Source organism: Panthera pardus, unplaced genomic scaffold (assembly GCF_024362965.1).
Source record: "Panthera pardus isolate Hobbes unplaced genomic scaffold, ASM2436296v1 HiC_scaffold_7, whole genome shotgun sequence".
NCBI lineage: Eukaryota > Metazoa > Chordata > Mammalia > Carnivora > Felidae > Panthera > Panthera pardus.
Window position 1 is genome coordinate 75,654,734 of NW_026527002.1, and position 14,884 is coordinate 75,669,617.

The 14,884-nt window shown below is 51.0% G+C and overlaps 1 protein-coding gene across 5 annotated transcripts in view; it reads left to right on the top strand.

The window, feature by feature from the left end:
• The first annotated feature begins 3,272 nt into the window (after positions 1–3,272).
• Positions 3,273–14,884, top strand: part of KHDRBS3 (KH RNA binding domain containing, signal transduction associated 3) — a 189,826-nt gene continuing 178,214 nt past the window's right edge. For 2 of the 5 annotated variants that reach the window (XR_008420084.1, XR_008420083.1), the window contains exon 1: positions 9,018–9,186. Coding sequence is in view for 3 of the 5 variants with exons in the window: in XM_019459776.2 (XP_019315321.1) it covers positions 9,096–9,186 (91 nt within the window). In the remaining 2 variants the exon portion in view is untranslated. Of the gene's footprint in view, positions 3,479–4,523; positions 4,546–9,017; positions 9,187–14,884 lie in introns of those variants that run through there. The other 3 variants (XM_019459778.2, XM_053896596.1, XM_019459776.2) reach the window with 3 other exon arrangements.

Genomic DNA, 14,884 nt, shown 5'->3' on the forward strand with positions numbered 1-14,884 from the left:
CCCTTGGACCCAGAGCAGTCCCCGCACACGGTGTGTGCTCCGTGGGTATTGGTGGGTGCCTGAAGGTCAGAAGACCCGAGCTGGAGTGCTATCTGCAGCGGCTTGCAAAATACTCAGAACCTTTCTCAGCATCTGATTTTCTCATCAGCAAAGGGATCTGAGGGTCAGCGCCCTCAGGAATGGCCGTCCCATGAAGACCAACAAGGTGGGGAAGTGCCCCACAGCCAGCAGCTTGGCCAGGCTGGTGGGTGGGGACCATTTCCTGAGCATCTCACAGAGACATTCATCTCCTTCCTCCCTGGAGGGCCCCACGTGGGCACTCACAGTGCTGGGCACCTGCCCTCTTGGAAGGTTCTGAGAGAAGGAGGGTCTGGAGCAGAAGATTCAGTGCCTTTGCTGTCAGCTTCCCGGCATACAGCCCTCCTCCCCAGCTGCTGGCGAGACTTCTCTGCCAACCCTGCGGATGCAGGAGGGTGGAGCCAGTCCCCAGTGTCACAGACTGAACAGGGAAGGGAGGGGGAGGAGGCATGAGGGTCCACAGGTCTGGGATCCCTTACTGACAGCCGTGGGCTGAAGCAAAGTATGAAACTGCTCTGAGCCTCGGTTTCCTCATTTGTAAGTGGTGATAAATGGTGTCTTCCCTACAGGGTGTTGAGAAAACTTAAAATGGTGAATGCAAGAGCCCCTGACATAGTGCCTGGCACCTGGCAAATGCTTAATGAAAGCAGTGATTCCTCGAAGTTTGGACTGTGATTCGGGCAGAGGGTCTGAATGGAAGGGAGACTGTAAAAGAGGAAGTGGGGAGGGGGCGGCTGAGTGTCCAGCGTCTGGTCCCATTCTCCTCTCCTGGGGCTCATCCATGCCCCAGAACTCACCTCCCTTCCTCCCTTTAAAGGTGGCTGTCTGCCGGGGACTCACGCCCTTGGTCCTGTGATGCAGGAACCTAAGCGGGAGGTATGTGCATTCCATTCTAATGTTGAGGAGAAGACACTGCCCCGTGGATCTTTCCAGCCGCCCTCCAGGGTTGCTGGCGTAACCCAGGTTTTGGAGAGGGGGTCTCTGAAGCTCACACAGGTTTAATTAGCCAAGGTCCTGCGGAGAGTCAGGGAGGAGCTGGGGCTGCAACCATCCCCCTTGCTGTTCTAGAAGCCCCACTCTGGGCCCCCGGGTCCTTCGTCCTTCGCTTAGTCAGCTGGGGCAATCCATGGGGTGTCCTGCAGTGAGGACCACACACAGTGGTGTTTGCTGAGTGCTCCAGGGAGCCACGGCTGAGGGGGAAGGAGATTTGGAAGACCAAGAGAAGAACCATGCAAGGAAAACCCCGACAAAGACCAGCTAAGCACTTAACTGTGCACGTGCGGAAGACTGTTTGGGGGGATTTCATTAGGAGCTGCTTAGTTTACTCTTCATGGTTCTGTTATGAAATCGGGTCTATTCTCATCTCTACAAGATGAGGAGACTGAGGCACAGAGAGGTCACAGCTAGTGAGCAGCAGAGCCATAATTGCAAATCCGGGTTGTCCCGTCCCAGAGGCCACACATTTAACCTGTCATTAGAGGGCCTCTTGAGAGTTTAGCCGAAAGACAGACATGAAGAAGGTTCTTACTGGGAATTCTGAAATGGCCCTTTAGCTGGGAGCCAAGTCAGTCTAGGGAGGAACAGGGGTTGGAGTGCTTGAGCTTGAGGGAGGTGGGTACTGGGGGTGGGACTTACAGTAGCTTGGTGCTCCTTGATGTCCACTCTCAGCATCTCTGGCTGTGGAGGCCTACAGGTGCATGGGAGGAAGATTCCACGCCTGCCCTCCGCAGCTGGCCACAGGAGTGGCTTTCCACTGGTTTGTCACTTCAACAAACATATCTGGTGCCCCCCACACCTCTCCCAAAGGCACCAGGTGCTGGGGACCCTCCCCCCAAAACAAAACTCTAGCTCTGCCCCTGAGATGCTCATGGTCTCAAGAAAACAGAATTACAGCTCTCTCTGAGCCAGGGCTGACCAGCGAGGGGGAGGGAAGGGGGGTGGGTGGGGGGTGGAGGACATGGTGCCCTGACCAGCTTGGCAGAGGAAGTCTTGGAAAGCTGTCCAGGGAATGTGACATTGAGGCCAGGACTGGGGGTGGAGGTTTGGAGGGGGAAAGGCAGGACAGACTCTGAGTCCTAGGCCAGCTGGGAGACATTTACTCCACATGCTCAGGAAACCTGAAAACGGGCCCGAGGGAGGGCTCCTTGGGGAAGAGGGCGGAAAGGGACAGAGGACATCAGCGCCCACGTGCGTCCAGGGCACTCTCCCCAGGAGGGAACAGGTTCCAGCAAGGCTCCCTCTTCCTCATCCAGGCACAGCCGGTTTAGGGGAGAAGTGAAAGATGAGCCGGTGGCAACTCGGGCTGACAAAGACACCCTGAAGGGCACGCTCTTTTACGTAACCGACCTCGGGACCCAGGGTCCCGGGGTCGGCGCCCAGAGCCCGGGCGCCCGGGAAGGACGGCGCGCCCGCGTTATTTGCTTGCAAACAGGAGGGGACAGCAACGGGAGAGAAGTTAGGGAAGTCCTGGGAGCCGTAAAGAGCAGCGCGGCTCGCCCCGATGCCTCTCCCCAGGGCCCGCCGGGGCGAGCCCGGGCTCCCCTCCCTGTCCTCTCTCCCGGCCGGGCCCCTGACCCTCCTCCGGGGAGCGCTCGCCGGGTGACCTTGGGCGAGCCGCGCGACCTCTCCGGGCCTCAGTTTCCCGGCGTCCGCGTCGGGCCGCGCCGGCACCGCACAGCCGGGCTCCCCCGCGCCCCCCGGGGCCGGAGGAGAGCGCGCGGCGGGCGGGAGGCGCCGGGACGCCCTTCCCCGCGGACTGCCGCGCAGCAGGGGGCGGCCCCCCCCCCGGAGGCGGCGGGCGGGGCGGGGCGGGGCGGGGCGGGGCGGGGCGGGGCGGGGGGCGCGGGCGCGGCGCGCAGGCGCAGGCGCGGCGGGCGGGGCGGCGGGCCGGGCGCTCGGCGCGGCCGCTCGGAGAGCGCGGGGCGGCGCGCGGCGTGCGGGTCGCGGCTGAGCTGGGGCGCGGGCGCCGGCTGGCGGGGCTCGCCCGGGACTGCCTCAGGCTCGCCGAGCGCGCCGCCGGCCCGGCCCGAGGGCCCGCCTGACCGCGCCGGCCCGCGCCCGCTCCTGCTCGGCCCGCTGCGGGGCCGCGGGGGCCGCGTCCGGGAGGCAGCGGCCGCCAGCGCGGGGCACTCGGCGGCCACCCCCCGCCCCGTGCCGCCGCCGGGCCGACCTCCGGGCTTGGCTGCGCCGCGCCCCGGCCGCGGCTTCTGGCCCGGGTTGCGCGCCGCTGGGGCGCGGGCGGGGTCGGGGGGCGCGGGGCCGCCGCTGCTCGCCCGCCGCGCGTCGGCGTCCCGGGCCCGGCGGCCGGCGAGCATGGAGGAGAAGTACCTGCCGGAGCTGATGGCGGAGAAGGACTCCCTGGACCCCTCCTTCACGCACGCTCTGCGGCTGGTGAACCAAGGTGAGGGCGCACGCCGGCCGGTCGGCCGGCCGTTAACTGTAGCCCGCGGCCGTTGGGGCCGGGGGAGTGGCGGCCGGGGCGGCTCGGGGACGGGGGAGGCTCGGGATCGGGTGGAAATGCGGGGGCGCTGGGGAGGCGGACCTGTGGGGCAGGCTGGAAGCAGAGCTGGGGAGGCGGGAGGGGGCCCAGGTAGCAATCCGGGGGGGCGTTTGGGTGGGGACCTGGGGGAATACGGGACACCCGGGGGAAAGCGAGATGTGTGTGCCTTTGGGAGACGCGGCCGGGGCGGGGGCGGGCAGAAGGCTGGGGCGCTCGGACGAGACTGGAAGATCTTTGGGGACTCGAGGATACCCGAGGTAAACTTGTGGGTGGGGGACGGCGAACATCTGGGGGCTTTGGTGGGGCGGGGGTTGAATTATCTCATCGGAGGGGAGTTTGTGAGGGACTCGGGCATCCTCGTGTGTTTGGTCTGTCCGGGGAGCTGGAGAAAGAGCTGGAGCAAAATGGAAGGACTGGAGGGGATGAAATGCACAAAAGGTGAAGGGAACAGGTGCCTGTATTGTTAGTGAAGTTTGAGGACCTTGGGGGAGGTTTGGGCTCAGACCCCAAGCGTTTCCGAGGAGAAGGACCCAGCGGTCTTAGTGGCAGAGCCCAGTTCCTCTCCTGTCTGTCTCGTTTTTTCTCCAGTGCCCAGGTTATCGGCACCCTGGCAGGGTGGTCTGCTCTCCCTGGAGGTGGGCAGCTCCTGCCCAGGCTTGCAGGCTGGCCCTTGGTGGGGAGGGGTTGGTAGGGGCCCACGCAAGAGCCCCCTTCTTGGCTCGCCTGTCTTCTCTTTGGGACGCTCTGGGTGGGTCACTCTCACCGGAGGCTGGTTAGGAGTTCAGAAGACCCGACGAGGAGTCTTTGCTGCCTATGCCGTTTTAGCGCTGCTTCCGCCAGTCCAGGGTGTGAACAGCCCTGGGAAGCAGAGGGCACCGGGATCCAGGGGCATATGGAGGCGCGCCTACCCAGGACAGGATTTCCTGGCTGCTTCTTCCTTGAGCTTCCTGAGTGATCTGGGATGGACGGTAAATGGAGCCTTCCTTCCCGGGAGCAGTCCTCGGGTCCCTCTGTATCTGTTACCCATGTTTCAGATGAAGATGGGCTTGGGGGCTACTGGTGTGCTGCTTCTCTGGGTGATGGCAGAAACATTACCTGGTCAGATCCGTTACCTTTTGCAGGAATCACCCCGTGCAGTGACCGTTTGTGGTTTCCGAGTTAAATCGGGTCTGCTGATCTTGATGCTGGCCCTGGCTCTTTTATTGTTGGAAGTGAAAGAAGAGGCAGACATATTCTATTTGTATATCGATATCTATATTTTTGAGCAGCAGCCTCCAGCATTTGCCTGTTTCAGCCGGTTCTGCAGACAGAGTAGGGTGTGTTGTTAGTGGGGAGACTCCGTGTTTCCAAGAATGTAAGCACGCATGCTGTCTGAATTGTGGAACAGAAATCGGTTTACGGAGCTCTCCCATTTTATTTTAATTGCAGGCTTATTTTTATTTCTTTAGTAAAACAGGCTTGTGAAAAAGTAATGGGCTTACATTCTTAAATTAGGGAAAAGGAATTTTAAGCTTACTCCGAGGCTCTTCTGAACAGTTCTGCAGTTAGGTTTGCACTCCTTGCTTTATGATTTACATATATCTTTTGTTGCCTGCTGGGCTGTCATTTCTGTGAAAGAAATTTCTCTGTACGTTGTGTGAGATCAGTGGCATTAGAAATAGTCTGGATTGTGGAGTCAAGTGCATTTTTCTTAAGAAAGAAGCCGAATCAAAGTTATGTGGTGCTCAATTAAGGAAACAGCTGAAGTACAAGTATAATGAGTTCTCTTATTTTGAAAGTCAGAATTTTTTTTTTTTTTTTTACCTCCGTGCCATGTTGCCATAGTACTGTGTTGCTAAAACCGTACATTCAAAATTCTTTTGGTGTTTTGTGTTTCTACTAGTGTCAGTGGCTTCTGGTTACTTGAAATAGATACTGGACAGTGTTCCCATTTAGTATTTTTGTAGATGTTAAACCCGATCACCTTACTTTTCCATAAAAAAAGTAATTTGTGTAAGGAGTACATTTCTCACAGCGAACAGTTATGTGAAGGAAGGAAAAGGTGATACTCAAGATACTCTTATTACTGTTAATTTAGATTACTTGAGACGAAAATGTTTTCCTCTTAAATCATAAGCTGATATCCAGAATGCAAAGCCTTATCATTTAAAGTATTAATTATGCTCAATTATGTAACTTCAGAATTACAAGTGCACCTCTAAAATAGTGTCTTACATCTGAATTTGAATGGTTATTAGAAAACTTTGATTTTGAATCTGATAACCATCTTGTTATTGGCTATAGAAAAGCATTTTTATTCATATTTAGCAATTTTATTGACTGTTTGCCTCTGAAAGAAACTATTTCTTTTCAGAGTTTATTCTGAATCTCGATGCTGGAATTAGGCTTCTGGCACCAACTTGTACCGTGACGACGGTCGGCACTGAACCCGATGCCTTATGTTTGCATAGCGTGTTGAAGTTTCCAAGGGTCTTTAAGGTACATGCTGATGCCGTTCAGTTCCTTTCTCACACTTGGACTCTAGTGAGGCTGACATTGACATCTCCGTTTTTCTGGGGAGGCGGCTGCAGAACCCAACTATGCAAGTTTGTGGGCAGCTGAGATGTAATTTGAACTCAGGTCTCCTGTCTCTTAAGGCCATCGTTCTTGCTATTTGTGCCTTCTTGGAAAGATAGAATACAACACACGCTAATTTAAAACCCTGTAGAGATCAATGTAATTAATATGCTCTTTTCTGGTTGACTTACCTTGATTTTTATAAAAAAAGTTTCTTTCGATACTTATCTAGTGGTCTGTTTGAAGAAACAAACATGTATAGTAGGTTTATCTATCCTACAGGATTTTAATGCTCTGGCCAAGAGGCACTTTGAATTAAAGCCCTCCTGTGACCAGTTTATTACTTTAGTAATCAACACATTATGATAATGAAACCGTTTATAAATGAGATGTTGCCATTTTTAAAAAATTCAGTAGTTGTAAACATTGATCAGCCTCCTCGCTGAATTATTTTTTTCTAATAATCTGTAAGTAAGAACTTGAGCTGGGATGGCCTCAAGATCTATGCTCCTGTGCTAATGTATGTCAGCTTTTATACCTTTTCCAGGCTTGCGTGTTACGGTGAGCATTAGTTGCTGACTTTTATTTTCTTAGGCTAACTGGCTCTCCTTCCCTCTACCCTGTAAATACTGAGCACTTTTGTTTCTCTACCAAATGTAATGGGTGATGTTTACTTGATGTTAAAATCAAATCAAAGAAGATAGGCTTTAGTATGTCTCTCCCCACTTCCCGAGCCCCTGGAAGGAATTGACATTGTCTGTTTCTTGCCAGGGAGGTTAATTGGAGATGAAAGTAGTGTTCCATGTTTTGTATTATATTTGCTAGTAGGGGATGTGCTGACTCTTACTGAAAAACATCTTTAGAAATGTCTTATGCATTATAATTTCATCCAGCTCTCTGGTACCCGCTTTGGATGGCTTTCAATCCAAGCCAAGTAACCATTAAATAAGATTACATAACCCTGTATTTTTAATTATCTGATATAATATATGGATTGGTGGCTGGTTCGCCGCCAGGTTATATTTAGTGGTTGGTTACAATAGGAAGCGGAGCAAAGGAGTCAAGATGAAGGTAGTCTGTTTGTGTCCGGATTGATAAAGTTCTCTGTTGGTATTTCAAGATGGTAATTTTTCATATTACACCCATTTCTCTGATATTAGTGCTCTTAGCATCACTCAGGATGTACGTGAGGGGTAAAAACACATGAAGGGAGGATCGTTACTTAGCCCGACGTGCTTCTCTTTGTTCGACAAAACCCTGATGGCTTGAGGTGTCATTTGTGGTGACCCCCCCCCCTTTTAGAAACTGTTTGCAGTTCGCTTGAATGTTGTCAGACGTGTAGAGTAAGAGAGACAAATGAGAATGGAGATTGCAGACTTATATTTAGAAGTGGTGTGTGAGTTTCTGTTTCATCCAAAGGAGGGTGTGGTTTTTTAGTTTTTAATTGTTTTTCTTAGAGGCTTTTCAGAGTTCTCGTTTGTTTTTTTAGGCAAACCATTTCTGAATTTCCTGTAGTGTGTTATGATTCGGAGCGATCCAGCAATCGTGAGTTACAGTGTTTTGGTATCTGGTCATTAGTGACATGTTTCCTGACAACCTGCCAGGTCCTTGTGCCGGGTCCTGGAGGTGGCGAGGGGGGAAAACAGACTCTGCTGCTGAGAAACGAGCGCTCTCATATGTCTTAATTTGAGAGTGAGTTTCAAGTGCATAGATGCCCTCCTTTTTAACTGGGGAACGTCTTCAACTCTCCTTCAGAAGTACTGAGTGACTAGATGGTTTAACTCAGTCAGCCTAGGGACATTTTCGAGGCTCTTCTCTGTGCCCCGTCTTGTCTGCCATCTGAATACTGGTAACAACCCAGAAGTGTAGACGTTAGCAGCCCAACTTTTCAGTTGTAGAAACTGAGACTCCCAGCGACTGAAATGACTTACTCCGGGTGACATGCTTGCAAAATGCCCGCGCGAAGGTGCAAGCAGTGTCGTTCTTTCCGGGACCTCACTGGCCCGCAGAGGTACAGGGGCAGGCTGGGACGGCCGTTAGTAACGGTGCCGGAACTGAAAGATTCTACAGCATCTGTTCTTGTACCTCACCCTGGGAATTTCTGCTCTAGGGTATCTCCTGTGACCACATCCCCGCCCCCCCCCCCCCACCCCGTCCGCCCCATGGATCCAGATTGCCCATTTTGTCCCAGAGCAGCCGGTGCTTACGGTGCTTACGTCTCCGATGGTGTCCTCGTCGGCACAGCACATCATTGCGACCTCCGTCTTCGTGGGACACTCTTCTGTCTCTCCATCCTGAGCACCTCCCGTAACTCTCGGCACCTGGCTCCTGCAGCCTCCCACCCCGCGTTGTGTCAGCGTTGTGTTTTAATATTCCTGGAGGTGGGAGACTCAGAAAGTGTTGAGCAGTCGGTCCTTTAAAGGACAGCTGAAAGGGGCAGGGATGAAGTCTGGACCGGCCCCAGGGACACAAACAAAAGAGGCGCTAAGTGAGATGCAGCCGGGAGCCAGCACAAGGCCCCAGTGCCCTTTCGTGGGTGGGGTAGAACCGTAGGGGGTCCTTCTCTGGGAGATAATGAGATGTTAGCAGATCCACTTTGAATCAGATGTTTATTTGCTTTTCTTCTTCTTAAGCAATTGATTAAGCCAGTGTGCTCCAATACAGTTAGCTCTCCTTGCCTAAATTCCTGCGTGAAATTTATTCTGACGGGCTAAAAAGCGGAAACTTGGAGCCCTGGGACCATGGCAGACTCCCGCCCTCTTACCTGAAGGAGGTGGTCCACACTAGCCGCGGGCAGGCAGACACCCACGTGCAGAGAGCGGCTGGGACTTCGGATGGATCGGGCGTCGGCAGCCGCTCTGGCATCACAGGACCCTTTAGCTGGTCGTCATCTTCCCACCGAATGAGGATAAAGTAGTTTACATTTTTTACCAAAAAATAGAAGTGTTCCTTAGCATTGGGGATGATGATTATGATGCAAGCTGCCAAACTGAGGGCCTCCGTGCCAGGTGCTTCCTGTGCATTATCTCCAGTCCCCACAAAGATCTCGCAAGGTAGGTGGTTTTATGCCCTGCCTGCCTCTTTTGTTTTTTTCAAATGGCGCATCTGAGTCTCTGAAATGTGAAGTAGCTTGCCCAGTGAAGGTGCACAATTTTAAATAGTCAGGCTGCAATTTTAAATCTAGTCTGTGGGGTTTTCATAGGCTACTTTACGAAAAGAGATAAAAGGACAGAAGTCGACATTGTTTTTAAATAAAAGTTTTATTATAGTAGAAGCCAGTTAGGGATTTCCTTTGGCGATGGTAGATTTTAAGAAACGGTCCCCTAAAGTATGCTTTACCGCAAAGGCTGTTCACTTTCTTCCTGTGTTCTCCGCAGCACTTTTCAGCCTTTAGTGGGCATTGAAGGCAAGGATTTTTAGTTGTGTGTCCCAGTGGTCAAAGAGAAAATAGGAAAACTTTCACTGTGGAAAGTGACTATGTCAAATTTCGTTTTTATTTTTTTAAGTTTATTTATTTATTTTGAGAGCAAGAGAATCCCAAGCAGGCTCGCACTGTCAGTGCAGAGCCCGATGTGGGGCTTGAACTCACGAACCATGAGATCATGACCTGAACCGAAATCAAGAGTCAGATGCTTAACCAACCGGGCCAGCCAGGTGCCCCTAAATCAGATTCTTGAGAAAGCTCTGTGGGTCTTTAAGGAACCTCTCAGAGGCACAGAGCTCTTTGTATTTTAATTCTGTATCATAGGAACAATTGGTTGAAAGTATGATAGCAGAAATTTTTAGTCAGTTTGTGGTATGTGTAGAAATTCTCCATTTTCTAAAAACAGGCTCAAAAAGCGAGGGAAAAAGAGTGCCAAGAACATAAAACATATTCCACCGACAATGGTTTTGGCTCTGGGATGGAGGTGGGATGGGGGTGGGGAGGATGTTTGAATAACCTCGCCTTGCTATTGCTAATAGTAATAGTTACCATTTATCAAGAGGTTTTTCTGGGTTAGAAGCTTTATGTCCATTATTTCATTTAATTTTTCTAACAGTGTTAAAAGAGTAAATCGGTTTACTTTATTTTACAGGTGAGAGAAGTGAGGGCATTGCAGGACCAATAATTTGCCTAAGGTCAGACAGCTAAGTGGTAAACCGAGATTTAAATCCTTACCTGCCTACCTCCAGGACACTAGACACTTTACCTGGGAGCACCAGGTAGAGGTGCATTTTCATCTTTGACTTGCATGGAAATTCTCTGTCATGCAGCTCTGAAAATTAAGTGCTCGGTATTGGGCCAGTGGTCTGTGAGGACGGCAGAGTGCATGCTGTCCCGAGGGACAGACGGTGGCCTGACAAAACGGGGCAGGAACTTTGTGACCCGTGGCGGCATGGCAGGTGTGGTGGATGGCATTTATATGGGAAAGGGTGTTACTTAACAAGGGAGGAGCTGCTATAGAAGGAGCCTTAGTTTCCTATCTGTAAAATGGGAGCACCTGTACCTCCTTTGTAGGGCTGTTCTAGACATGAGATGAGTACAGGGTCTAACACATAGCAGATGCTTAATAGATGTTGCCTGCTAGTTTTATGCGATAGCCTGAGACCACGTGTGCGTGCTAGGTCACTTTTCAGATGTAAAACGTGTAATAACCATCTAGTTTCAATTCTTGGGGTGATTTTTTTGTTATTAGAATGAGTGTAGTTTTAAAATCCAGAAAAAATAGACTCCTTCTTAGGAAGCTTATTTAGTGATAACCCTGTGCAAAGTTAGCACTCTGATATTTATGGTGCTGTTCAAGGTTCTGTGGCACCAGAAGCGTCAATGAGCAAACGAAGCCTCCCTAAACAGCTTCGTAACTGCCCACATTAAAACGTAGCTGGACCCTCAGCAGCTCCTCTCCACCAGCACAAGATCTTTTACCCCGGATTGGGCAGCTGGACATTTCCATATTTTTTTTGCCCATCAGCCCCTGCGGCTATTTTAAGGACTTTAGAAGTAGTGTTCGTGGCGCATCACTGATGTTCTTCGTGGTATGATAAAGAGCATGCGGAAGTGAGAGCGCCCTTTCTCATGTACGTGTTACACGGGCGGGGGTCGCTGTTGTTTCCAGCTCTCCTGGACATCCCAACGGAGGGGAGCAGGGGCAGTTGGCACGGGCGTCCCTGTCCCTCGGTCGGCACTTGTGCTCTGCTCCGGCTCCACTAGATGGCGCTGCGCACAGCTGGTTACCCCCTGGTCCCGCCGGTAGCTGCTCGGAACCGGGCTTGATGGTCCGCAGGCCGGCGTTGCTTTCGATACCCCTGTATCGGCATCAGCCTTTCACAGTTCTGATTTTAAGAGGCGCACTCTGTGGCTGTCCTCAGTATTCGCTGAGAACCGTGACTGCCGTTCCGTGGGCACCTCCCGAGTGCTTCGGGTGTGCCAGGCGCTGCTGCCCGGTCCTTTCTCACGTTACCTGGTTAACCCTGGCGACCTCTGGCAGGTTGCTCTGTGCTCGCTGTGCAGGTGAACAGACACAGGTTACAGGGATTCAGAGTTCGTGCAAGGTCACGGGAGAGGGCTCACTATGCCCTACAGAAAAATTATCCCCAAAGCGTTGAATTGAAAACTTTATTCAAGGTAAGTGTTAGGATAGTCTGATTTATGGCTGTTGGCCATAAATTTGTTTGTTCTGTGGGGGAAATTATAGTCCTGTTATTTGCATTGGAGCCGATGAGTCAAAATCTTCCATTTGTGTGAGGAAGCAAACCGTAGTAACCAAAGCTTTGTCAGCTGGTGTGGAAACGTCTGCTTCCTCCTGGGTAAGGGGCTGACCAGGTCCAGGTACAAAACCTGGGAGGAATTTTGGACAAAGACGCGATTACAAATTTAGTAATTTTAGCAGAGCGGAATACTGGAAAGAGGCCACAGGACTTCAGAAATGTATCCTGAGGTTTCTTTCGTTTTGTTCGTTTATTCAACTAATATTTGTTAAGTACCTGACCTGTTAAATTGAACTGTGTGTTCTGGGCCAGTTACTTCCGTGTCTACACTGGCAGTAATGCCTGCCTCATAGGTCACTAAGGTGGAAAGACAATGATTTTATAGGTATTTACTTTCATTCTAAGTTTTTACCATACAGGACATATTTGTTACATCTACTGTGAGATCACTACATATTTATGTTTCTCATCCTCATGTCGTATCTTTTTTATCTGACTTTCCTACATCAGTTCTCGGTTATCTACCAGTGCAGTAGAGTATCTGCTGGCCGTTTGTATAGGGCCGGCTTTCTCCTCCCACCTCGTGCCTCCTCTGCTCCTGGCCTTGAGTTTGGATGTGCTCGGCATACTGTAAACAGAGCCGAGTACTGAGAGAGGTCCCTTTCACCTCCCGTTTGCCTAACCAGCGCGTGCCTACTGCTGACTGAAAATGCTGGGACGAGGTTCAGACTGTTTGATAACAAGGAGAGGCTGAGGACAGTTCTCAGTGACACAGGTTTGAGCCGCTTCTTTGTGTTGTGACCGTGGACTCATGAACCCTGCTCAGCCTCAGTTTCCATGACTATAAAATGGTTGTTGAAAAAAAGGAAGCCTGCTTGGAGTCTTTGTGTGATGAGATGTATAGTGTCATGCCTGGTAGGTACTAAGCATGGGGTAAACAGCTGCTCCCGTCATCATCATCATCATCACCACCACTGCCACCGCCACCACCACCGCCACCACCACCGCCACCGCCACCGCCACCGCCACCATCACCATCACCATCACCATCACCATCACCATCTTCAGTCTTCGTCATTTGTCAAGCAGTCTGCAGTCCAGGGAGGGAGATAAACACGTAGAGGGACCGGTTCCAAGAGTGTGTTCGGTAGGAGAATGCAGAGAGGTTTTCCGGGCTCAGAATGACTTCAGCTCATCATGGGGCCAGGGCGAGTCCTCTTCGAAGAGGGCTTGGCTGGACACCAAACCCATCACAGGTGGGAAAGGGACTCGGTCAGCAACACAGACCCTTTCAGATCCCCGCACGTAATTCTTAGCTCCAGGCTCCCCTGTTTCCGTCGCACCTAGTATTCCTATTGGCGCTTTGTGGTTATTTGCTTATCTCTCTTCTCTCCCCCTCCCGTTGTTAAGACCTTTATTTCTTATTCTAGGCATTGAAAACTTTTATTTGGAAACAGTTTTAAAATAAAAGAGTTGAAAATATAGTGCTAAGGCGTCCCGTATGCCCGTTTGTCTGGATTCCCCAGTTGTTAATGCTTTCCCACATCTGCTTTCCCATCGTCCCCATGTATTTACGTATGTTCCTGGCTCGTTGGGGAGTAAGGTGCCCATGTTATCTCCCCTTGCCCCTAAAAATCCACCTTAGCGTGGATTTTCTCTTACGTAACTGCAGTTCTGGAGGAGAGTGATCCCATTTAGGAAGTCGATCGTTGTTTCATACGACTGTCTCGTCTGCAGTCCGTGCGCCTCTCTTGCCGTTTTTCCCATTTGGTCTTGGAGAGGATCCAGTTCAAGGCCCCAGAGTGCATCCAGCTGTTTAGTGTCTTTTAGTCTCTCACTTTGGAAGAGCACCTGCGTCTTCCTTTACCTTTTATGCCGTGCGTGTTTGATTACCACAGAGACCGGGTTTCTGTGGGATGTCCGTCTGGGTTGTCCATTTCCTTAATATCCGGTTCACGTGCTTCCGCTTCCGCAGGAATCCCCCTGAGGCGATGGTGTGTCCTGCTCGGCACCTCCTATTGGGAGGCACACGGTGTCGGGGTCACGTTGTCCTGTGACCGGCGATATAGGTTTGATTACTTGGTTAAGGTCCTGCAGCTGTCTCCACTGCAAAGATATTATTTTCCTTTTGTAAGGAAATTAGTATTTTTTGCGAGGAGACACTTGTAAATACTCCGTTCCTCACTGTAAACTCTTCCTCACATATTTTAGCATCCATTAATGTTTGTTAACCTGAATTATTACTATGCTAGTTGTAAGATGGCAATTTTTTTTTTTTTAATTTTATTTATTTTGAGAGAGAGACAGCGCGCACGCACACACAAACATTGGATGGGCACAGAGGGGGAGAGAATCCCAAGCAGGCTCCATGCTTTCAGCCCAGAGCCCGATGCGGGGCTTGGACCTGTGAACTGTGAGGTCGTGACCTGAGCTGAAATTAAGAGTCGGACGCTTAGCTGACTGAGCCACCCAGGTGCCCCTAAGTGGCGATTTTCTAATTCAGTCATTCCATCTACACTGATTGGTTGACATTCTACCTGAGGGAACATGTTCATTTTTTTCTTTCCTTCTTCCTCCTCTCCCTCCCTCCGTCATCTGTCTGTATAATTTCAGGGATTCTTCTTTGATTCAACTGGTTATAATCCTTTGCTAATCGTTATATAAATTGGCAATTAAATTGTCCCAGATTTGGCCATTGGGAAGCCCTTTACCGTGGCTCCTGGGTCTCATTGAAAGGAGCATCCCATATGTCTTTTGAATATTTTTTTAAACCCCTTAACAGCATTTTGTTCCGGGCACATCTTGTACTTGCCGTGCCGCAGCTCTAAAATTAGCCATTTCTTCCAAGGTGCCTCGTTTCTTATAGTGTGGAATGGTCTTTAAACATCAAAATCTGGAGTGGACGACGGGTGTATCATTGCTGCTGGGCCCTTTCACTGGACAGACTGGTTGATGATGTGTCTGCAGGTGTATTGCCATTGTCTTCGCGTGAGACTCGGAGTAGGCCTGTAGACTTACTGCAAGTGGACAGAAGCGAATGTTCTGTGGGCTGTACATTCCACT